General features: G+C 39.2%; 1 protein-coding gene across 8 annotated transcripts in view; it reads right to left on the bottom strand.

Annotated features, from left to right (window-relative positions):
• Positions 1-12667: 12667 nt before the first annotated feature.
• Positions 12668-26230, bottom strand: part of THSD4 (thrombospondin type 1 domain containing 4) — a 244912-nt gene continuing 231349 nt past the window's right edge. For all 8 annotated transcript variants that reach the window (XM_038146963.1, XM_038146962.1, XM_038146964.1 and 5 more), the window contains 4 exons: positions 23732-23905; positions 21382-21561; positions 19341-19485; positions 12668-18515 (listed from right to left, as the gene is read on the bottom strand). In XM_038146963.1, the coding sequence (XP_038002891.1) occupies positions 18373-18515; positions 19341-19485; positions 21382-21561; positions 23732-23905 (642 nt within the window). In that variant the 3' untranslated portion in view covers positions 12668-18372. The remainder of the gene's footprint in view (positions 18516-19340; positions 19486-21381; positions 21562-23731; positions 23906-26230) is intronic.

Below are 26230 nucleotides of genomic sequence, written 5' to 3'. Positions count from 1 at the left end.
CTAATACCTTCTCCAAGATCTATATGGCACCTAACTCTTTATTTTACTCACAGAAATTCAGATGATTGGATGAACACACATCATCCTCCAGAGAAGTGAAACCCACCTGGAATGTATGGTAGGACAAGGTGGCATCTGGTACCATCAGCAAACTTCACCTTTTCTCAGCTATTAAAAGTGATTGAAGATTATCCTTGGCACATCATCTTTAGTGATTCCCTCCTCTCCTTTCTCCTGCCACACACAGCTTACAGCCATGAGGCAGTTTCCAAAACTATTTATGCTCAGCAGTTCTAAACACAAACGTGTTCTGCATCTCGGATTACATTCTTAAGTGCCCGAGTATGAGCATAGCAGCTTTCATCAACTGTCGATGGCTTCATTACACAACTAAGATTAAATGATTTCAAACTGTAAAATTTCCCAAGCAGTGCTTGCAATTTGCTCTGAACTGAAGTGCATATGTGCTGTTGGAATCTGCTGTCAAACCAGTCTGTATCATATTTTGATTTCTTTTAGTATTTCTAACGTAGCTGTCTTCTAACTCAATCAAAATAAAAGTAATGTATTTCCCACAAGATTATTTTTTCAGACACAGAAGGACACAGTATGTTTCTCTCCTTAAAAACTTCCTACTGTATGTGGAGTTAGCCGTGCAAAGGCTGGGGAAGTGCAAAGATCTTATCTAATCACACCTTTGTATTTAATTATTTCAGACAACACAGAGAAGCACAGTACAAAGGTAAAGCACAAAACCAGCCACAGCTTTATGTACACGTAGACTGAGCATCAGCAGAACTAATGCAGGGCAGAAATCACCTCCCTAGACTGCAATAACAATTCAATCTTCAGGTTACTAAAACACACAAAGGCTGCAAACACCAGGAACTCTATTAGATCTGATACACTGTAAGATAATTGTACCAAGTAATTGTATCATCCAGAACAGGTGCACCAAACTATTCAATTCAGCATCATTGCCCCTAAAAACTGATTGACTTTCTTCAATTTCCTTTCTAAAGATAGGAACTTGAACAGTAACTACTGTATCCTATAAGAGGAAAACAGTTAAATTCCCAACTGAAGATGAGTAAGATTCAATTTAAATCACATTGTAGTACAATAATCAACTGAAAGATTATGGATTCTTTTATGGTACAGTATCTATCAATCATTCAGCACTTTCAATACTACTACAACAGAAAGTAATACTGACTTATGATTCTACATGCAAATAACTCCCAAAGTACTGTCAGTAGGAAGCCTCAAAAAGGTTTGAATCTTTTTTTAAATGATTCTGCTCAATGCATTCTGAACAGGGTGTTTCATCTACATTTAAAACTAGTCAAAAGTAATAAACAAAGCCCAAAAGGACACTATTAATTGCAATTCCATCGCTGAAAAAAGATGGTTTGCTTTGCCCTCCAAAAGCTTTCCAACATGACCTCTGAAGGGCTCTTACTGTGGAGCTGAGGACAATGGTAATCAAATTCAGACAAAGTCAAGTCCAACAGTTGAAGAGACACTGGCACTTGTTTTTGACAGAAGACCCATTTTATTCTAAACTAGGTTAAGGTTCAAGAAATAAAGGCCACATTCTTACGTGCACTCCTGCAAATGACACATTTAATGGTACCAGAAGAGATCTAACATTTTGCTAAAAAAGGTTAACAAATTACCTAATTCCAATTCTTTCTAGAGACAAATTTACATATAACTTGATGTCATCTGAAAAAATGCACAGGATTTCTAATAGGTTCCCATTAAAAATAAGGGGGGTTTGGGAGGAAATGAAAGAAGCTGCAAACTTTTAAGACTTTTTTGTCATCTACCCAGGAATGGCACTTGGAATTGACTATATTCTCAATAGGGATTTGCCTGTCAGGCAAGGCCACTGACTCATCTAAAAAAGAATAAAAATTATTCACCTGAAAAAGAATAAAAAATACAAGAACCTATAAACTTTCCGAAGAATGGGATTCATTTTTAGAAAAACACATTCCTTTTTTTTTAGCTAATAAAAGAAAACAAGTGTTCAGTGAAAAAAAACAACAGGTCAATTAAGAACTCTCCAAACAGTGACCTCAAAGCCTGCAGCAGATTGTTGGTGACAGAGCTGTGACAGCAGCAAACTGAAGCTGAGGCTTCTCTATATCAAATGATATCCAGTCTTTTGAACCAGAAGTCATAACAAACTTCTAAATCTTGGCTAAGTGTAAAAGGAAAAACAAGTCATACTTAAAATATCTGGCTTCTGTTAAAATATAGCCACGCTGCTGATAAAAAAAAATAAAAAAACACAATGCAGGTGGTAATTCTTTCTGCAAAGTGTTTTGTTTACCCTAGAAAAATTATGATTTGATCTCTTTGGCAGGTACTAAGACAGGACATTGTTCCTTCAGAAATGACAGTAGGAGCTGTGATTGCACAGATAAAAATGACAGTAATCAGAATATATTTATACTTGAAAAAGTGATAAACTAGTCTTCAAAACAAACATAAAACCACCAAAAAATCTTCCTTTTGTAACAAGTTATGGATTCACTGATCAGTCAGAACACACATTTTATACTTACTCACTTTTCCCCACCATTTTCTGGGCCACTTCACCAGCTGCCTGCAGGGGAACAGAGCCTTTGCAATAGCTATTGTGGTAACAGCGAAAAGGTTTCTTGAGGCTGCTTCTGAGTGCTGACAAGAAACGCTATAAAGAGCAGCTCTTCCCCCAGCACCTGTACTGCACCAGGCTCTAGAGCTAGGAAACATCCTATAAACATCCCATAACCCTTCACAAATGGAAGCTCATGTCCTGACCCACTCACTTGACTCTGCAAGTCACCTCCACCCACCCCACATTCAGCCACATAATGTACAAAATTGCATCACTCCTAATCACTTTCCTGTGGACATTAAAGACATTTCCTTTATGCAGCAGTTTGGATTTTGTTATGTGTGCCTTGCACTGGTGCTTCCGCCTAGCTGAACACAGAAGATACTTCTATATACATGTGAAATTCCTTAGTTTCACAAGAAAAAAAGCAGAAGAAAAAGATGGCATACACAGTACTCAGCTTGAACATAATGCTTTTCAACTTGGCTTCCTGGAGAAATCGCCACAAAGCTCACTAATCCCACAGCCATTCCCTGTTACCCTGCTTCCACAGTGCTCCAGCATAATCAGATATTTAGATTTCCTAGCACAGACATTACAAAGTTGATTGATGCTTTTCCCTGACTCCTCTCATCAGTTCCCCTTGTGCTGCTGGCAACTTTGAGCAGAATCTGGACATAGATAAGCAACTGCATTTCAGATCCTCTCAAACAAAATAAGATAGCGGTGGAAGGTTTTTTTCTTTAATTTTTGCTCTTACTAGAAAAATAAAACATTGACTCTTGAAGAGTTAGTGGTCAGCTCATGGATCATTGCTTCATATGCCACACTAGGATTTCCCTGTCCATGTGGATGACTTAAAACTCAATGCAGCTCAAAATAATCTCACATTTTAGTATCCAGTTTCTGGGATGCTTCAGCCTTTATAAGTGTAAACTACTTTTAGACTATTTTCACTCCTTTTCTTAGCCTCTTACACAAATGCTGTGTTCCTCAACTACAGGCTTGGAGTTCCTTTACTAATGTTTTTTCTGAATTCTACAAGACAAAGTGTTCTTCCTTATGAGCCTATGTCAATATTCACAGAACTGCTCAGTCCCAAGGGCTCATCTGAGCTTAATGCTGTAGCTGATTCAGGGATTAGAGCAAACTCACTAAAGACAAAATAAAGCAATAAAGGATGGGATATTGGGTTTAACTCCTGTGAGCCCCACAGAAATTAAGAATGCTGGTAGATAAGTCACATTTGGCGCAGTGTGCTGGGATAATTTTTCACAAAAATTAAACTCGCAAAGAAAAAAAATCTAAGCTAAGAAATACTCAAGTATGACTGATGAAATACAGTGGTCTATCTTTTTTTACCTTGAGCCTTAAATTTTTTGCACAGGCATACTGTTTAAACAGGACCGTTGTAAAATCACTTTATAATTAGTTCTAGCATCTGAGGAACGCAATCACAGCTGACAAACTCCAGTTTGATCAGCTACCACACCAAATTGGTCAACTTAAGCACTTTACATGCCAGAACAAGAAAAACAATAGACCAAGTTTCACATTTTTTATAAACTTAAAACACAATTTTAAGAGTCAAGAAAAGAGAGCAGGGGCAAAGTCCCTAGCCTGGAGAAGACACCATGCTCTGTAAGAGCCACATGATATTGAACAGCATGCACACAAACTAAACCACAGCACCTGCAGCAAGGATGAGCTCTTCCAGCTGAGGATCACAACTGCTAGAGGAGGGTGATGCTTCACGAAGATGAAGAGAAAGCACCTGTACCACAAAACACTGGGGTAAAACAAAGCAAAGGGAATAAAGCTCAAACCTCCAAACACAGAGATGCAAAACTTTCCAAGCAAACATTTGTACTGAGAGATGCTAGAAAAGCACAAAACCCCACAGCTAACACCAGTGTGAATTTAGGTCTCACAGCTGCTCCTAGATTTGACTCTCTTGAACAGCCCTAGGTGAACATTTCCATCTGGCCAGGCACTGAAGATTTCTATTAAAGTCACATCTGGGGAGAGGGGAGAGGGACATCCAATTGCTAGTATATCCGACTGAGGTGGACTAACCACTTCAGATTATGACAAAAAACTAGATTAGCAGGTTTCCTTGTTTAAAAGAAATATGAACATATAAGCAGGAATCTTAATTTTTATTTTTCAAACTAATTAGAGCAGTCATTACACAAATGCTAGCTTGTCAGCCTTGACCAACCTCAAGAAATAACTCTAGCAACCAGAATTGAAGACTGAATTGTCTCATGGATTTATTTTTATTACTTACTGTCTCTGTTAAGATGGTTTCTGTTTGGTACATCACGTTTTACTCTGTTTGACACAATCTTATACTGCATAGTTTGGATGGTCAAAAATATTTGTGTCATGAAAAACAGCACTATATAAAAAGTAGGCAATTACATATATTTCATGGGGTTTTGCACCTTTTAAAAATACCACTTTGCCAAGTATCAAACATAATGCTTACAAAGAATTAATTTCTAATAATCTTCTACCATCATACAGTGTGAGATGAAAGCCAAGCCTTTTATAGAAGTACAGAACTCTAGGATGCCACTTATAGCCTCAACCTCCAACTGATGTATCCAGAGAGCTTCTAGAGCAGAACCTAGACCAAAGCCTTTGGGATAAAATGCTGATTTGAAGGATTTCTTATTTTTCCAAATAGCCATGAAGCTGTAGCATTTTTGACAAAATATTCATTCCGTTTAGATGATGTAATCAGAGGTCTGAATGGTTAACATACACATAAAAGCTAAAGGAGAAGGCATCAAGGGAGCAAAGAACCTTCTCATTCTTCCTCCTCCTGGACAGACAACAGCACACTCCCATTTTGTTTTGTCCTTCTCTCACAATACACTTTTTCCCTTGTTCTTTTCTCACAGTACCATATGGTTCCCATAGTCATTACTGGGACATTTAGCTACTGAACCAAGCCCATGTTAGATGCTTCTCAGTGTTGTAAAAAAAGTTGTGCTTTTAGCCTCAGTTATACCGTCTTCTCTTGAAGCAAGGCACCTGAATATGATCATTTTGCTGGCAACTTTCTGCTCTAGTTCTACCCAGGCAAAGCTTCAGTGGAGTGTTTAAAATGGCTGTAGATTGATGCAAGAAAACACACAGAAGTGATTTACAGTTAAAAATTCAGAAGAACTAATGACTACCAATTTCAGCTGTGTTCAATTGGGTTAGGCTGCAATGTTAACCAGGGGGTTCCAGAATGCAACCTGAGTCCTATCCAGCAGTTGGCATTCAACACTGAGTTAATGAAGCATAATTGCAACTATCAATCTATCAGTTGTTTCACTGCAACTATCATTTCTTCCTTATGTGCCATGGAAAGCAGAGAGTAGATTTTATTACAAATGCTAAACCCCTTGCATCAAACCTGCGAGCCTTTACTGGCAAGGTACGCAATGAACAATAGGTATTTTACCCATTTAAAATCCTAAAGGTATTACTTTGGCGCTTTTTTTCCCCCAAATTAAGTATCAAGGTTCATGATGATTATTGTTATTCATTTACAAAGAAAGACCACAACTATACACTTTTGACTCTCCAGACAGTAGCGCAGCTGCAACTTACAGCAGTTTGTAAACTCATCGCCAGTAGGTAGCATGTTGGAATGAATAAGTAATTAGTTTGAGATAGCACTTTAGGAATATCATTGAGAGTTCATTCAGATATAACAGCAGCTGCTTTTTAAAATCTAATAAAAACATCAGAAAAAAAAAAATTCTTGTTTTTAAAAGAAAAAAAAATTTCTGGACTAGGACTTCTCCAGAACAACCTAGAGAAAAAGAACATGTTAATTCATTAAAACACTGGCATGCATCCATCTGCTGTACCTGACATGTCATGAATTGCATTACCAAACTATGTAGTTGACTCAAATGATGTCAGCACATGCACTGTAAACAAAAAGAAGGAAATATTTTTTTTTCCTGGACAACATTCATGGCCCACTAGTTTCCCTTGCCATTTTACCACAGCCACCTGCAATGGAAAGAGATCTTGCACTAACAAGCTCCAAGCTCCCTCAAGAGTAGTCTCAGCAAAGTTCTCCATGAAATTACAAAAATGCTATGCATCCCAAAGCATGAACTTGTAACTCTAGTTACAAAAATTCAACACACTGTGGACTGTTAAATCCATGGCCAGGCTGTACCTTCTAAAGCAAACAAACATAATTAGCTTAAAAATCACTCACAATGGATAGAGACAAATATAGTTATTTTCATTTCTCTGTTTCAGTCTCCTTTCAGATCTCCCACAATATTTTCCATATGACAAACGCAGTATAAATCTTGTCAATACTACTGAGAGGGAAATAACTATACTTGCATGAATTCAGGTTGGTAAGAAAAAAACACTGCTGGAAGTGTTACCTGTAATTAATTATTCAGTTTGGTTTTTTGCAATTCTGCAGTTTACATTTAATCATTGCATTTTGCATTCGAAGTGCAGTATTTTATAACGCAACCTTTCTTTCTCTATTTAACTGTCACAGCAAGTGTTGCACCCCAGGCGGCCACGATACACAGAGCATTCCCCTGCCGTTTCAGCAGGCTTTAAGCATTCACCCATACACCGTACCTCAGCAGAGGGCTTCAGGAGCCAGTCCACACAGAGTAACATCACCTCAGGAGTCTGTAAATATCTGCTCTTTCTTGTTCTTTAGCCCAGCCTTTTATCCCCCTCATGTTCATGCACTGCACCTGTGTGCCCTCTGTTCCCTTTGGTGGTTGGTCAGCACACCTGGGCACTCCATGGCTCGTTGCTGTCAGTGCTGCTCACCTGCTTTTCACAGCTGTGCCCGCTGGGGATGAGGCTGGGCCACAGCCCCACTCCCAATTACCACCAACTGTGTGCCTACACTTCATTTCACTTTATTGATTTCAGATTACATTTGCAGTTCACAGTTCAGCTTTCTAATCTTGCCTAAAAAGTGTTTGCATAAAACATAGAGATCACATTTGTACTCATATAATTACACATTAGCAAGAATGAGGAAGTTAAGGAGATCTGATCCATTGTCCACATGTCTTCCACACACATTTGATCTGTTGCACTCATGCTTATTAAATAAAGAAGTGTATTGTGCTTGGCATTAAAGACACATAGGTTGAAATTAGCAAGCCAGTACAACAGCATAGCTTACCATTTTACACTAAGAAAAGATAGATAGGGTAATTTGGGATTTTTAGGATTTTTTTTGTATGCTAAGGAAGATTATGCCCAATAAAAAAACAAAATATGGAGATGGAAGGAAACCCATTTATTACAGTTTAGTGTAAGAAACTACTGTTCCAAGAAAAACAGTAGCTCCTACACTGGACACATTTTAGATTCAAAGAGCTATGTGTCAAATTGCTACTGCAAGAACATGATTAAAAATGGACAGTGTTTTAACTGTGAATTTATCTTTGCTTTTTTTGGAAGCAATTGTTCAAATAAACACCATTTCTCAAGGTTATCTGCTAGCAACCATAAAAAAATGGTAGAACATTTGCACATTTTCCTTGTTCTCTCCTTCACTACTTTGTTGTTAAAAAAGCATAAAGGGTTTAGTGCTGCTACAGGCTCCCAATGCTTTACATTTTTGAGTCAACATATATCAAAAATCTGACTGCCTCACGCATTTAAATAGCCAAGAGCATCCCTTGCCAATCTGTAGGTTGAAACCAGAAAAAATTACTACATTTTATTCTCCACTTTCAGCCAAAGTTCAGTGCTGAGCAAGTCACTTCAGTTACAAGCAAAAATAATTTTCAGTCAGGTGCTGCTTTATAATTAAGCTGGACTGGATTTCACAATTTCTCATTTTCCTTTATTCGTGGCAGCCAAAGAGCATCCGCTGATTTTTAAAAGCCCACCTCACCCAGTGGATTCATGTTATTCTTTTTGAGCAGGCCACATTCTGGCTACTTCTTAATTCTGCATCCATAGCATGCTCTCACACTCTAGGGCAATAGCAACCATTTCCAAGAAAAGTTAGCCCTGAATGGTAAAGAAACCAGGAAGCATTAATTCCATAAAACAAATTAAAGAGTGGCTTTTCCAAACAGCAGGAAATCTTTTCCAAAGAGAACGCACTACTGCTGGAAAAAGAGCTTCTGAAGATCTTGAAAAACTCAATTAGCCCGCACTAGGAGTAGCATGCTAAATGCTTCTTGGAGAAACAGTAAGATGATACTTTTTCTGTTAGCTGTTATTTTATTTTAACTAAGCAGGCCTTCTGAAATACCTTCTGCAGTCTGACACCACCTGACTGAATTAGAACGAGCAGCAGCTTTTCCAATGGGTTGCTGAGACCAGCTAAGAGCAGTGAAGGCTGGAACTCAAAACTTTAAAGTTCTGGAAATATAATAAAGTGATCAATCCTTAAGAAAAAACAACAGAGGACACCTTAGACTTACTCCAAAGCAGTACCTTCAGCTCCAATGACATCTTCTTCCACTGGAATGTCTCTTCTATTTTGCTCTAAGTCAGAAGGTCCATCCCTTCCGATGCCTAGGCAAATTTGAAGCAACAGCTAGCTTTGTTCTAAGAGAGAGAAAACAAGTTCACTGTATTTGCCAAGACAACACTTTGAATTCAGTTTTGATATTCTCTTGCAGGTAAAAATAGATCCATTCAAAACATGGAAAAGCTTTCTTTCTTCTTTTTTTTTTTTTTATTATTTAGCACAGACTGCCTGTATACACCAGGTATAGCAGCCTGCAGTAGATCTCTTCATTTCAGTGGAATTTTACAATTTACTCTCCAACCATCAGATTCACGGTTCTGCTTTCCAAAGTAAGGAAGGGTTTCTTCCCAAAGTTCCCAACACAATTCCAAATCAGTTGTTTCTCCTTGGCAAACCTTGTGCTTTCTTTCAGCCTCACACCACAGGGATGGGTGACAATGCAAAAGCCAGCTGGCAAATTGAATTGGGAAGTAGGAACTGTCTGCATGTGTTCATTGTTACCAAATCAGGGCAACACAGACAATAGCAGCTACCTCTTCTTAATGAGGGCTGACTCTTGCTCATATGCCTGAATATAAACCAAAAATAATTAAAAATGAAGATAGTTCCCTATCCCAAAAGGTTAATATACCACTGTTATCTACTGCTATTTCAGTCATTTGACTTAAGATTCAGGAGCTGGAATCAGAGATACTAAGACTGAAGTAATTATAATCCACATAATTGCACAGGATCATTCACTAATGACTGGAGTGGCTTTTTTTTTCCCCCTCTCTTTTAATATATTTGGGTTTTTTTTTTCTTTTTAAATATATTTGGTTTTAAGAAAACCAAACTGGAATGCTGGAAAATATATTATTTGCATTTATTTATCACAAGGATTCAGAAAGCTATAGTTCCTTGATAAAATGATCAGATTGCAGCTCATCTGCCACTCTGGAGAAAGATCACCTGCGTTGCAAATGGCCGTTTGTGCTGGCTGTGGCTGTGACAGTGCTAATTTTCTCCACAGCAGCTAGTGTGGGAATATGTCTTGGATTTGTGCTGGAAGCAGTATGGATGACAGTATGGATGACACAGGGATGTTTCCATCACTGCTAAGCAGTGCTTAAGCAGAGCCAAGGCTTTTTCTGCTCCTCACAAGCCCCGGCCAGCGAGGGGGCTGGGGGACCACAAGAAGCTGGCAGAGGACACAGCCTCTGAACGCTTCCCTGCCCGTAGGAAGGGGTGAATGAATTCCTTGCTCTGCTTGTGCTCGTGGCTTTTGCTTTGCCTGTTGAACTGTCTTTATCTCAGCCCCTGAGGTTTCCGACTTTCACTCTTCTGACTCCGCCCCCATCGCAGCGCCAGGGACTGAGGGAGCGGCTGCGCAGGGCTCAGCTGCTGGCTGGGGTCAAACCCCGACACAGTCGGTCTGGTACAAACCGAACTCATGGTTCTACAGTTGCTGGACGCCAATTACATTGAAAGCACACCATGTGATTTTCTTCACAATTACCGGTGTGCTTCTTTGATTCATTTGTGTGCATATGTCCTAATAATTCCAATTTCAGTACAGGTGCATTACATTAATTTCATATTTTGTGCAGTTTAACTATGTACCTTCCTATGCCTTGCTCAAAATTATACTATGAATAAGTAGGAATGAAGTATGAAAGTCATTTTAATATTAGAGCAAATTAACTTTTGGTTCCTGATCTACCCTGTTGGATTTTTCCTCCTTTGAAAGATGGAGTCTTTCTTCTTCAAATATTCACTTTTCCTTCAAAACACCCCAAGCAAAAATGAGTAACAGAGAATAAACAAAATAAAACAGCCCAGAGTAACAAAGGAAATACAGCAGAAATTATCTAGTGTGCCCAAAGCTGTGCCAGACATTTATACGCATTAATTTCCTTTCATCCATTCAATAATTGCTTCAACTCAATACTAAAATCTCTGCTTTGGATCCCAAGATTGGACCTAAAATCTTCTCAGGCATGTCAACTGTAGAAGTCACCTGGCTGAAGACAACACAATGACAACACAACATTCCAGCAGTAACGGTCTTCATAGCTCAGAGAAAGAAACTATGGAACACTTCTCTTCAACTTTCTGAAGACCTGATGCAAAGAAACGAAAACAATGGAGCCAGGTGCTTCTCAGGGGTGTGCAGTGACATGACCACAAAGAGCCAAAGGGCACAAACTGAACAACAAACAGGAAATTCCATCCTTTGGATGACATTGAAAACTTGACTGCACACAGATCTGGGCAATTTGCTGTAGGTGACACTGCTATGAGTAGAGAGGTTGAAGTAGATGGTCTCTCTGGATGCCTTCCAACCTTACCAAGTCTGTTAGGAGCTTCACACTTTTCTGTGGACACGTGTTATACTACATTGACTCTGCTTATATACCTCAAAAAATCCCCACCAAACCAACCAGATTGAAGGCAGCAGCTAATTCTTAATCAATGATCAGGTCACCCTAGCTACACCAGAAAACAGGACAGGAGGCCAGCACTGCCTTTTCTATATTTGTTCCTCATTAGAACTTGCATCAGTGGAGAACCAAAATCAAGTTTTTGGGTTCATTTAAGAGCAATTATTTGAATTTTACCTCATCAATAAAATCTCTGTAATAGTTTCTGTTTCCTTTTAAGACAGTGGCTAGCAATAACTATGTAAAAGGGCTTGTGTAAGAGTATTCTGAACCAACAAATTAAAGCTTAATGTGGAAATAGGGTATGGAGACAGGCATTAAAGACAAGCATTTGCACTCAACTACAACTGCTCAGTGCAGGGTTGCACACTACTCTTACAACTTTGGCTACAGCCTCTGTATTTACCTTAGGGGTCCACTCTTTGCAGGTATCACAGAAAGCAAGGACCCTGCAACCAGCATCATCTGCTGATCTGGAATCCTCAGGATCCTCAGGCTTGAGGGCTCGGACAAATCACCACAGGAAGCACTGCAGCTGCTACAGGGCTCCTAATTTTACACTGAAGTTTTATTTTAAACGTAAAGAATGGCTGGAGGAAAAGCAAGGCATTTATTATTGTATAATTTTGTAATTTTATAGCTTAATACCTCAAGTTCTACTTTAAAAACCAAAACAAACCAAAAAGCCAACCAACACTACCCAAGCAACCCCCTTTCTTTGCCCCCCGGCTACTAAACACTTAAAACCTCTGTGTCCCCAGAGGGACACGGGCGCTGGTTCCCCACACGCGGCGCCCCTGAACCGCGGAATGCTGCCCGGGCCAGCCCTGCGTTCACTGATCCGCTCCCGAACGAGGGGGCATGGTGATGATACAGCGAGGACACCGGGGGACACGGTGACACACAGCGAGGACACCGCGCTGCCGGTCCCCTCAGAGCCCGGCGGCGGGAAGGCGGTCCCTGGCGGCGCTCCCCTCACGGCGCCGCCCGGTGGCGCCCCCTGGCGGCCGCGCGCCCCGCGGGCCCCCGCCGCTGCTCGGGAACGGCGCAGGAGCCGGAAGCCGCAGGGATCAGAGGAGAAGGAATTCGCACGAAACTCAAGCGCAGATCGACCAAAAAAACCCAAACACGGCACATAAATTCATCTCGAGTTACTTTATTTTCCACAATAATAAAAAATAAATTAGTCATAAACAAAAATAGTTAACATTTTTTCATCAAAGAGAAAATGTATACAATATGAAAATGATGCTGTACAGTTCTGGTTCAGGTACATTGCCACGGATATATATTCCTGAACGAGTCAGAAAGCAATTTGCTTATGCTCTCCCACTTTAATTCACTCAAGGAACTGGCTAATCAGAAAGTTTAGAAAATTGTATTATGGATTTACAGTATGACATATATACAAAAATATATATGTGATACCTGTGCTATAAAATTCCCTAAAAAGATGGGTTAGTATAATGAAAAAGCTGGACAAAATTTGAATGGTATATGTAAATAAATACATATTAGGTCCCTTTTAATAAAAAAATCTGCCTATTCTAAATATTTGAAATATTTTGGTGCAGTGGCTTGTTCCATAGACACAGCTCAGAATTACATATTTCCCATAGACATCTTGTATTTACAAATAACAACAAAATAAGTTATAATAAAGTATATCCTTCTGCCAAAATCAATTAGGAGGGTCAAATAGACAATTTTATACATATTAAAAAAAAAAGTTAGGGTTTCTTTTGTCTCCCGTCCTTCCTGATCCTCTCTGTAGATCCTGAGTGACTACGATGGGACTTCACAAGCTCGTATGTACCCAACCCTGCCAAGGCCACTGGTCTCATGAGACCCAAACACAGTGTGGAAAAACAGGTCAGCAGCAATGCTGTGCTGAAAGGTCAATGATCCATCAGAATTAAGCTCCCATCCTCTCCAGGTATGATGGTACTTATCTGTATCCAATTACAGTACACGGGGATATAGAAAACTGGGGACTCTTGCTCCTCTGAACTTCTGGTTGTTAAAAGGTGAGAAGCAAAGAACCAAATTCAGGTCTGCTATAAATTCTCTTAAATTGATTTTTCTCCCTGTCCCCCAGTCTGTATTTTTGCCCACAGTGAAACATCATAATGATGACAAGTTTGCTTTAAAATATATTGAAAATGTCGAGTGGATGATTTTTCATTTCTGATGTAGAAGTAATTTTTTTACTCTGTTTTCTAAACAACGCCTAATTTAATCTCCCACAAACATTCTGTAAGTTTAGAAATAAATAAAGTTTACTTTTATGTTCAAAATTTCATGTTTTTTTTCCAATTCCAGGCATGCACATGAATTATCTGCCCAATACACAGAACAGCTCCTAAGAAGTCAGAGACACTAAGTCTCAAGAAAACCAGGTAAACACAGGGTTTTTCCTTGGTGAGGATCATAACTATTTCTGTGCAAGAGATGTTACATATGAGAATAAAGGGCCACCATGGAATTCAACAGCTGTGCAACCACAGGTTCACTGCACAGGAATTAATTCAGTATGACCTCTACAACCACGCATTTTCAACTGGCCAACAGGGGTATGCACATGCACAAAAATCCAGGGGCTGGCAAAAATACAGCTCTCTTAACAGCTGGGCTCATTTCTAACACAGATTCTTATGAACCAAAGGCCAGTTCAGGATTTTCAGTAATTCTGGCAAAATGTAATATTGTCATCCAAAGGACAAAGGGGTGAAAGTAAGATAAGAAGGAGAGGAGAAGCATTGGTGTTGGTGTAAAAGAGAGATCGGTCAGGGTGAGGATGGGGAAAAACAAAGCCCCAAAAGGCACATTTTACTACTTACAGTCTTACTTGTTATAAAGAGAGGAGGCCAAGCCTCCTGTACGAGCCCTACATGAGCCATAAGCTGTTTGAGCACCTCCCTCCTTCCTCCCTAAGTGATGACCCTGGCACTGTCCAGGACTACAGACTCTATGACTGACAGCAGACTGCACCACATTGCCACAACACTGGGATCTAAGCAATAACACTAAACACTGCTTTATTCATACACAAAGTTCTCCATTTGCTGAAGTATTGGGAAAAAGCAGGACATTCATGTGTGTAATGAGGGAGACAGCAGTTCCCTGTGCAGGGATCCTGAGGTGGTCCTGCAGTGAGCCTGTGGCCATCCAGGAGGGGTGGGCTTCAAGGCTGGCAGGGTGCAGCACACCCAGGTGCACTCCCCAGCACTGCTCTGCTCCTAACCAGCCCTTCCCTGCTCAGAGCCCTGGGGGCTGAAGGTCACAGACACCAAAGCAAACACTGTCTCACTGCTGGCCAAGGCAGACACATCCACAGGGTCATTCCCACAGGAGCAACCCTCACACTTTCACCCCATCTTCTGGGAGAGGAAGGGAGGACTCCATGAATTCAGTCTCTCAAATTTGGCGTACACAAGAATTCTACCTACATATGCTTGAAGATTACATCGCACAGGAGCTAGCAAACCCTGACAAGCCCTTGGTAAGTTGATAAACAACTGCACCAGGAATCCTCCATTCCAAATGGAAAGTGCTTTGAGACACAGGGCCTGCTCTGGATGAAGCTGATTTTGGCCAGCTGCATGTGTGTAAGACATGGAAGTTGTATGCAGATCTTCCCCCATAAGCAGCTGGACTCATTCAATGAAGTATTTAACTTAATCTGGTCTTCCTGGATTGCATAAGGCATCTTCAAGGCAAGGAAGCATTTTTTCCCACCATTCTGCATTTTTTTGACTGATGTTAGATTGTCAGAAAAAGAAATTAAAACATTAAAAATCAGAAGTGTGCATAATTGATATTTGCAATTTACAATACACATAATTTCTTACTTATACGGGTTTCACATCTGCTCTATGTCTGCTACATTCATTAAGGCCACCTTTGACTTACAGAAAATAAAGTCAAATCCCCTGCAGGCATCATCCTAAGTTGGGGCACTGCTCTATTAGAACAAACACTTGCTACAGGCACAATTTCAAAATCATGCTTTGTGAGATGGTGAAATCTTAGCACAGCACTTGTGCAGACAATGTTAGTGTATCAAAGTGCTGATGAAAAGGGCTCATTAGTTCATTTTGCAGGAACAACTATTTTAATAATGCTGACACATGAGAAGAGATGATAAATTATTATGTTCAGCAGGATTCTGTACTTTTCTTCCAATTAATATTTACTTACCATTACATATTTAATTAGGTAAAACAGTTGTTTTTTTTTTTTTAATTGGGTACATCTGAAAAATGTCTCTTTACTTAAACTACAATTTGTGTAACCATAGCTCACGACATTCAATTCACAAAGCTGCACAATTAGATGTAACACAGGGTTATACTGCTATATGTATGTATATATTCCTTGACAGCTATCACAAACACTGTTTACATTAGTGGCAGCTTAACAGAGCCTACAAGATTATCATCTTTGTAAAATAAGCTAATGGCCATATATTCCAGAGCAAAAGAACAGGTTTTATAAAATAGGGGGATCTATCTATGTGCTGAGTCACTGATGGTCTCACAGCCAAAGCACATGTAAGAAGAATTTGTCCTATGACTGCAAATCAGATTCCCTCTGCATCTCATTTGCCTTGGGGTTTCCAGGAAGCCTTTTTATGGAACAGGTATTTCCCTCAAGCGGACAGAAAACACTTCCTTGGGATGAAAGAGGTAACAGCAAAAATTATATAATGTAAGTCAAGATTTGCTGCAATGAGATACACAGATGAAAATCTCTAATCAGAAGTACTGGATGCCAGAGCTGTTTACACTGCACTTTATCCATATCATTCTTTGGTCAAGAATCTAAGGAACATAGTGTGATAACAAATCTGTAAGTTATCTTCATGGATAAATTTTTCTAATACAAGGAAACAGGAGGACTGTGAAAGATGCATGAACTTGAAGTTTCCTAATTTGACTTTCTGTTTCTATCAACTTTATGTCTATTATTTACAGTGAAAAAGCCCAAGTCAAAGTGTACAGAAACAGCCAATGACATTTTTGGCCGACATACAACAATTTATAGTCACAAATAGTGCCTCCAAATTTTAGGGGAAACACTTCTTCATTTCATGTAGCCAAACAGTAGTAGTTCATCCAAAATATATTTTTCAAGAGTGACCAAATCAAAACATTCAGAAGTTAATCTCAATGCAAGGCAGCTTTTAGATTATAGGAATTCCACCTGCCTGTGGCTCCCAGCACATAAACTGATGTGACTGGTTTCACACCCAGCAACCTTCACCTCCCAGCGTTCCTCTCCACCAACGCAGCAAGAAGAAAAGGATACACAATGAGGCTCAAACATGGCTCTGCATCAGGGGCAGGATACCTTAACCACACCTCTGGGATTGATTGATAGATCATTACAGCTGCAACTTGGACATCAGGCACTTTAGGAACAGATGCATAGATGGGCATCCCTAATTTACAAGCAATATGCTGTAATAAACAGCTGAATAAGCAGAGGTGTTTATTTTTTCCCCTCAGCCTTATTTACACATTTGAAAGACCTCTCAAATAAAGGCTAGAGAACACGCAGATAATGCAAAACTCATCTGCACTGCATAGTATACTATTTGCCTTTACCAAGTCTTAAGGCTTAGTACAGTAATTGCAGAAATGAAAAATCACCACTTAAAATCAGCTCTAAGTCTGCAGCCATTCTTAAGTAATAGGAAATGAGTGGTATGAATAGATCTGCACAATGAAACACTGAGCAAAAGAAGACAAGTATGTTGTAATAACTGATCAAAACCTGAAGAATGCCAATAGCTAAGATCCCCTTTGTACAGATACTCAGCCACTGGACTCATACTGCTGCCTGATACCAGGAGTAACAGACTGCTTTAAGGCACACAGGCCTCTCTCCTTTGGTGGCTGTTTCAGAAACTGGTGACATATCCAGACTAGGTCTGAACAAAGTACTTTGGTTTGGCAGTTGCTAAACAATAGTGCAGAGACAAGAATTAGGCAAGATCCCAGTTCTGAAATAAGCCCCCTACAGAAAAGAGACCTCACCAATGGAAACAATCACTTTTTATACCAGCAAAGGCTCTTCACCTTTCTGGTGAACCTGTCCCGCTGTTAAAGACTTGAAGAGTTAGACACTAGTGTCACTCTGGTAGGGAACGTATTTTAAAACCCATACAAAATTATAAAAGTGTATCTTCACGAGTTTATGAATTAAATATAAAGGCACCTTCTGGCAGTCAAGTGTGTATATATTTGCTGCCTAAGGACAGGACATCACTTAAAAGGACAACTGAAAGACCTTAACAGTGACTCTGATTTATGATGAATGGACTGAAGTAGTTAAAAATAAATGTTAGAGTGCTAGGAAACTGATGATAAATGCTTTTCAAGGGTCTGCTTCTTTGGGAAGTAATTTTTCTCATGCATGTTTCATTGATTTAGTCCTCTAACTTAAGGCAGTCCAAAAAACCAAGTAAGCACTCAGAAAATAATGGAGCAGCTGCATCCATACTGGTCAATTATCTCCAGTAATTGCCTGCAATTGATTTTAGTTTTCATTAATTTCACAATCTTAAGGCCAGTGTGTTCCTTAAAGAAGTATCTGATGAGCAGGTGCAAATAATAGTATCATTAAAAACGAATGCTTTAAAAAAAATCATGATTTTACAACAAACATCCTAAAAGAGATAACTGCACTATAACTGAAAGGGTGTGAGATTTAACCGAAGTCTTGATGCGCTCAGCAATATAAACCCCATCTCTAAGAAGCTACAAGTGCTGCAGTCAAAGCAGCGCTGCCCAGGCTCCGTGTGAAGAGTGCCCCTGCTGCTGCGAGCAGAGCAGGATGTGTTATCTGCGGCCCAGGAAGCCCGGCTGTCTGTTTGCCACGCGGCTGCAGGAGGCACAGCAGGCAGTTTTGTAATAGGTGTACACACAGAGCCGGGCCTGAACCACCACATTGCAGTTGTAGTATTTATCCTTGCAGTTCTCATCTGTGGAGAGAAAGGAAGAGAGAAGAAACTGAAGAAAACAGTACTAGAGCAACAAATAATCAGTTCTTTTCCTTTTACCATGTAGAACCCCTTGGACCGGTATTTCAACATTCATTGTCGGGTTAAAACAGGTTATCTAAGCAAATAAGTCAGATTATTCAGGATTTCATATAAAGATACATAAAGCACTTTAAAAATGTAGCTATCCCCATTTCCCCAGGTTTTAATGTTGTTATCTTAAAGTATGTTGAATAATTCTCAACTGAAAGTTGTTGGAGAAGATTCTGAGTTAAAACTGTCTCTAAATTCTTGCATCTTTCTCTTCCTAGCCATTCTCATTACTATAAAAATCAAATCTGTATGAGCTGAATGACTAATTCCAATGCAAATTAAGTGCATCCCTGTATTTACTATATACAAAAGGAAATTGCTTCATTGCACTTAATACCTTAGTTTAATTTTGTTGGTTCTTATAGAACACAGTATATAATGATCCTTTTTTTTTTGTTTCAAATCCTCTTCCAAGAGAAACCTTGGAGAATGCAAGGAGGCTGCAGAAAAACACCCTGTATGTACCATTTTCACAGAAGCAGATCTCTCACATTCTCAGCAACTTCAATAATAAGCAAGTTTCTTACACATTACAAGGAAAACATTTTCATTGGAAACCTACTTTTCAATCACAGAAAAGAGTTGTATTTTGTGTAAAAATAAAACCCTGAACTCAATAAAGAAAATATACTATTAAAGCCTCTGCAAGACTATAAAATAACTTCTCCACTAGATGGAGTTCCACAGTTAAAACAGAAGTCTCCTCTTCCTTACCTATTTCAGGGACACAATCCTGTGTATTACACGGTTCCTTCTCTTCAGGTTTGAGCTGTGGATCACACTGAGAACTGGCTGCCATGTCATCCGACAGACACCGCACCTCCCGAACCCGAAATCCTCCTTCACAGGACTTGGAACACTGAAACAATTAAGCTGAAGTTCATGAAGGACATAGGAGATGTGTAATTACAGGAAGTAAACAAGGGAACCTTGATGCCAGACCCAGGTATCACTGCAGCCTTTTATCAACTTCACCCCATTGGTTTTCATTTTCTACCTGGGAAGCCCTTAATATACATGGAAAATTTTTTCAAGATTCCCAAACGTTCTTGACCACAGGAGCAACAACCAGACTAATAAACAGAGTGGATGCTGTGCAACTGAAATAAAGCTAGAACAGTTCCTGTTCTGAATCTATTACTTAGCATCTGCTTTTTAATTAGTCTGGTTGTTCTCTGCTCATTCAGATTATCTCCCAAATCTACTCTTTCCATAGTGCTCACATGTCCTGCTTTAAGAACTTAACTGCACTGGTCTTTATTTCTTGACTGCCCTGCCCTCCACTCTCCCTTTTCCCGTTTATATACAAACAAGAATAATTTTAATCACCTTTTTTTTTTTCCCTAGCACTCAATTATTTTTCACTTCTTGCAGCACAATGATTTTACTCAGCATTGTAAGTTTCTTTGAATTTCTAAAAGAAATATCTCTCTGCTCCTTCAGGGTCTGTTATGAAGCCAGAGACTTTTGTACTTGCTTGTTATGGTACTTTTAAAGCCAATTATTACACATTTCTGCCCATACTGAAGCAAATCCCCATTGGCCAAGGATTTTGCCTGAGTGAGGTCTTTGAGATTTGGCTCGCTGTCCAGTTTGACCTAATGCTCAAAAACTTAATTAAACCTGGGTCATTTATGATTAAAACCTTAATAGCCCAAAACTAGTAAGAATGTTTTCTTTCTAACTTTTTTGGCATAATTATTTCTTTTCCTAACATTGCATAAACAACTTATCATGATCATAAAATCATATATTGTAAAAAACTAACCAAATAGTCTCAATATTATATTTTTACACTGTTTTTTCACCTTTAAGTACAACCTTTACCCACATTTGAAAGGGCAGCCATGTGCAACAGTAACAGAACATGGGTTTTTCTAGATTTACTCCTGTTACATGCCTGTACAGAATGTGTAATTATTCCACATCCACATCCAGCCATAAGGTCTTCAGGTCTGCAGAGATCTTAAGCACTTAGAATGGAACCAAGACTCACATCACACTTCACACAAACCATTCTGAGCTGCATCCACATGGCAGAGCTGCCAGGGGCAATCTGACCTACAGCTAACAAAGGGTCCAAGTGACTGCATTCAATATGGTGTCATCTCATTCTAAGATGATAATGGACTTCCTGATTTTCATTTAGGACAAAAATATTGTTGTTTTTTTTTTGTTTTGGTAGAAAACCAATAAACTATGTCAGATATAGGAAATTGCAGATGAAATTGAAGCGTTTTGTGGCACAGTGGTGAATGTAGCTGGTCCTCTTCCAGGGGAAACTGAAGATACATGAAGTTGTACAACACATTTTCTCCCAGTGAAGTTCTAAGTATTACAGTGAAGAGTTTACAGTAAAATATTATGGTAAAACTGACTAAGAAATGAATACATCCCTCATTCTTTATTAAATACTCCTTAATTTTAATGAAACTAGAGATTTAAAAGGAACTTCTAAGTGCACCACACTGTCTCACTGTAAGGGCCAAACCAACTTTATAAAACAGGAATATTCTATGAAGAAGACATCAATGATACAAAGACAACTGTGCAGTGTCTCTTTCTGGTCAAGATACTTCCTGAATTTTCTATGTTCCACCAGGAAAAGACTATGCTTTCTTTTTATTATCATTCCTGTGCGAAGTTAAATCAATTTCATGATGGGTGGTTGTATGCAAATAGTGTTCTCTTTCAATATAAACAGAAAAAGATGTGTCAAACCAAGTACAGATACAGGAAAACATGACAGACTTACTGTGCTCCATTCCGTATGAAACCACTTAGATCCACACGGCTTGAGGTAGCAGGACTGCTGGCTGGGAGGTTTTTCCAAATATGAACATTCATAGGGGTTCAAAACATCAAAATTACCTTCAGTTTTCCTAACACAAATTACTTCTCTCTGCTGAGTTCCACTACCACATTCAGTAGAGCACTGTATCAGGAAACAAAAAAGAAGTGGGAAAATCTGTTATTCTCCTCATGTCCTTCAACTTGCTTACAAAGGAACATTTCTCCACATCTCATGGTACCACAGACTCAAAACATATGTCTAATTATCTTCATGAAGAAGATATATGACTCTAAGTGTACTTCTGGAAAAATAGCAAAGTGTAGTTTTACCTGTTGTTACAAAAAGAAACTGGTATTTGTTTTCCCAATCAACAGAGAAGCAAAACTCACTCTCCATAAGCAGAGTTACTGTTTCTTGCTGAAGCAGGATCCTTTGTGCTGCACTGAACTTCGGGGGGTTATAAGGTTAGAGCACAGTTTTGTAGCTTTACAAAGCCTCACATTCTGTGCTGTTTTTAGAAAATGCCTTGATCTGCCAGGGTGTTATTTTCATGCTTGCAAGTATCTATGTGATGTAGTGCTGCTTCCAGTTCTGAAAAGCGAATTTGACTCACTTGGATTCCTACTGCCCATTTAAAGCTTAAGTACACACAGAATACTGTTTCTGGCACTTGTAAAAAGGTTTTTAGAAGATGATTACAGCAACATATTGGTTTCAAGGTTTCATAAAGGACTATGATTTTCAGAAGGCTTTTTCCAGCCTAAACCAATGAAACATTCCTAACACTGGGGATTTTCTTTATATTTTTGGTAGAACTTACAATCCCTTTACCAGATTCCTACAAAACTTTTGAGCTGAATGAAGAACCTTGAGACAAATGCACCTGAATAAATTCTGCAGGAAGTACAGTAACTGCACATTGTTTAACACAAAACATCTCTTGAAATGGTTCCTCCTAAAGGCACCATCTGAACACCCCACCTTAGCTCTGGCAGAGGAAGGCCAGCCCTCAGTGCTCCCTCCTGCTCTGCCCTACTGACTGCTCTCATCTTGCTGTTAAAAACCAAATAAACCAGCCAGGACTTGGCAGAATTGACGTTGTCAGACACAGCTTTCAGACCAGTAAAGACTTTGATTGTGTGCATCAAACAATTCAATTCAATGCAAAGAAAAAAGGTGAATTAAAAGAATAGTCGGGATGCTCTGAACACCTTTCCAGCACAGCAAAAATAGGTAGAGAGTTCCTATTCACTGTCTGGAGCAGTATGAGTAACAAGGCCTGGATTTCATCTGTTATTAGAACTGCAGATAAAGATTTTGTAAATCTGATTTTGTTATTATTACTGTTATATGTATTCTTATACACAATAATTATCACTCGCACTTGAAAGCATTAGTGTAGTAGTAGCCCTGTAATCTCCCCCTCAGCCATACCAATTTAACTTCCAGCTCCTCATCTCCTGGAAGGACTGTGGGATCTGCAGTACAGTGAGTTACCAGCACAGCTCCACCAAGTGCTTGTGGAGCTCCACCAAGCAGTCCCAGAGGCTCTCCAGGCAACACCAGAGCCTACACAAAGGGGCGCAAATGCCTGGGCATGAGTGAATAGCTTCTGAAATGCCTTTGTACCTGACAGAAGAAATGTTCATTTGGAACAAGGGCTGCTAGATGTGGATGAAGGGAAGAATTTACTTTGAGGACAGAGTATCAGTACAGAGGCCACTAACCAAAATTTGTTCTTTTGCCTATGGTAATGACTTTCAGTGCAACAATACCAAAGGTAACTTTTGGATTTAGCCATTGCTTTTTGCCTTCTTTATCTTTTGGAAATGTCATATGCATACATTTGTATAGGTACGTATCTCCCTGCATGATCACAAAGGCTCTACTTTAAGAATTTTAGATCCATTGCTTTAGCGTTTACCTGAACATGCTGAGCAGAATTCTGTCACCATTCTTTTCATAAATACACTGGGTCAGTAGGTGAAAAGCAAAAAATGAAGAAAGAGAGGAAAAGAACACAATTTTTTTCATCAAAGTAAAAAAAACTCAGCAGATGCTGAAAAGTATTGAACATCAGCTCAGTAAAATACAGGGAAAAATACCAAATGATACTCTAGAGAGAAATACTCTAGATACCAAATAGATACATTTGGTATCTAGAGTATTTAGATACTGTAAAATACCAAAAAATACTCTAGAGAGATGAAGAAATACCTTATGGCACACATTTATTGCATCAAAATACAAGTTTAAAAGTAAAATACCAGTCGAAAAGCAACAGATCTGTTAGATTTGGTGCCTGGCTTACCTGTGTCCAGCCCCCAGCAAACCACTCCACTTTCCCAGCGCAGGGCCCATTGTTACAGGGCGTTGTTTCCGAGGGTCTGTTGTTGCCACAGCCTTCCAGAGGCAAGCTGCTGACATGGTTGGTCATGCAAACCACGGAGCGCGTGCGGATCCCGTCCCCGCACTCTGCCGAGCACTGCGAGCGAGAGGCACAAGAGGGTCACCTGGGAGCCCCCCTGGGGAGGGTTTTGTGAGCAGCTGGCTAGCTGAGAAAGGTCCCGGCGGCATAATACCGTTAGTTAAACAAGAAGGAGATAAGCATGGGAACTAGCAATTAGTGTAAGACAGGGATGCTGTGCCCTTGGTACAACAGCAGGATAAGGAGGATGATCTTAGGTTAGAAATATGGAGAAACACAGAAAAGCTGTAACAGTATACCCACAAGAATGTAAAAATAGGTGCAGCTGGCTGATAAGCAACTAACCAATAACGAGCTCGCTTTTTGCAATATGTATTAGTTTCATTAACACCAATATAAATATGTGTAACTATCAATAAAGTTTGGGATTTGCTGATCACTTATATTAAGTGCCACTTTTCTCGCGCCGACTCCAACACCCCCCCGTGAGACTGCACAGGGAAATGACAAGGACAGTCACGGAAGTTAAGTCATCCACGCAAAGTCACTTATTTTTACTTGTAATCCAGCTGTAGCAAACTGCCTTACAGTTTCATACTTCTGAAAACACTACAAGTAGTACCTGACTCTACAGTCAAAAATAAAAGGATTAGCTAAGAAAGAAATCTCTTGGTCTGCAGCCTTTTACAGCTTTCTTACTTTTCCTTTCTTCTTCCTGTCCATGAATTCTTCCAGTTTTCATTTTATTATTATTTTTTCATGTTAATTAGTAGCTCTGAGAATGGGTAATCTCAATAAAAGGCTTTTCAGACAGCAGTCCTATTTCAGCCTTTGTTTTGCTCTCCAGGTTTCTCCTCCAAACATCCAAGCTGTCAGCCAGGTGGATCTCACACTGGCTGAAAGGACAAGGTTAGGAAGACTCTGAGGGCTGTGGCACTGGGAGTAAAGTGACTGCCCAGCACATCCTGGAACTCTTCCATACAACAAACTGACACAGTCTGACAGCACAGTGAAGTAGAAAAATATAAATTATTTTGACAGGTCATTTCAAAAGATTCAAGTAAGTCCTCAGTAAATAACTATAACTACCATGAGTTATTGCCCAGCCTGTTTCAACTGAAAGTTTTAAATTTGTTTTAGGAAAGGTGACCACAGTAGCTTATGTCCATTCAATGCTGCTTTTTAATGATATGACTTTCCAATAACTAATGTTCACCATTCTGAAAGTTACACTGCTAAATTCTGAAAGCTCTTACTAAATAGTGATATGCAGATTTTTATGTCACCTATTCAGAGACAGTATGCATGTCATTCACAAATCACAGGAGAAATTCCATTTATGCCCTTATAGCTTGCTCTTTCATCTACTGAAGCAGGAAAGTTTCTGGTATTTCACTGTCCTAAGCAGCATCAAACTACTGACATTTAAAAAACAGAAACATGCCAAGGAAATAAAGTCTCATGTTTGACTGTTCCTTTGTTGCTTACTTATTTCTTGATCTTCCCTTTTGTTTTCTGTTAAAATGCATTTAGCATTCTGTGTTCAGACCATTAACAAAGAAGAAAAACCTGTGTGCAGCTTGCTGAAAGGTATGGATACAATGGAATTTGAACAAAGCAATTATATTTCACATGCAAAGAAACCCACAAATAAATATGTAATATATGATAGAAAAAGATGCATTTGATTGCCATTTCAGATTTTATTTTTAACATACAATGTAATTAGGAGAAACTGTGTATTACTTCCACAATGAGCACCACATTCCTTGTGAATGAATATAACTCTGCTTTAGAACATTTTAAAAATTTTATTGACTAAGAATGAGTCAAAAAACTGGTAATGAGAAACAAAGTAGACCATTAACTTGATTTAGCTGCCATTGGTAACAGTGCCAGGGTTCACTTCCAATAGTTCAGCTGCAAAACAGCAGATACCATGACAACACCACTATTAACAACAAGACCAACCAACACAGTCACAGCTTCTTGAGGGAGCCCAGTGACTGAAAATGCCATCGGTAGCAAACTGCTCTTTACTCACTTGCAGGGAGGAACACTGGTTACTTGTGTGAAACATGTGGTCATGTTACACTTATTTCACTGATACAGAATAGAAAACCACTTTTCCTATCAGCAAGTTATTTCTTTCACAAGATGTTCAAATGGAATAGCAAAGCTTTACTGAAATGGAATACCTAGAGAACTAAAGAAGCGTTTCATCTCTTCAGAAACAATTTTTCTAACAAAGTGCAATTTTGGAAAAACTAGAAATTCAGGTTTCTTCCTCCATCTGCAAGATCAAGTAATTAAGCATCTCTTAAATGATGCCTAGAAGTAACATAATGAACCTTTTCTGTTGGTGGTGCACAACAAAATTTT

The sequence above is a fragment of the Motacilla alba genome, chromosome 10, assembly GCF_015832195.1.
Source record: "Motacilla alba alba isolate MOTALB_02 chromosome 10, Motacilla_alba_V1.0_pri, whole genome shotgun sequence".
In the NCBI taxonomy this organism is placed as follows: domain Eukaryota; kingdom Metazoa; phylum Chordata; class Aves; order Passeriformes; family Motacillidae; genus Motacilla; species Motacilla alba.
This window is presented reverse-complemented; position numbering and strand designations above follow the sequence as displayed.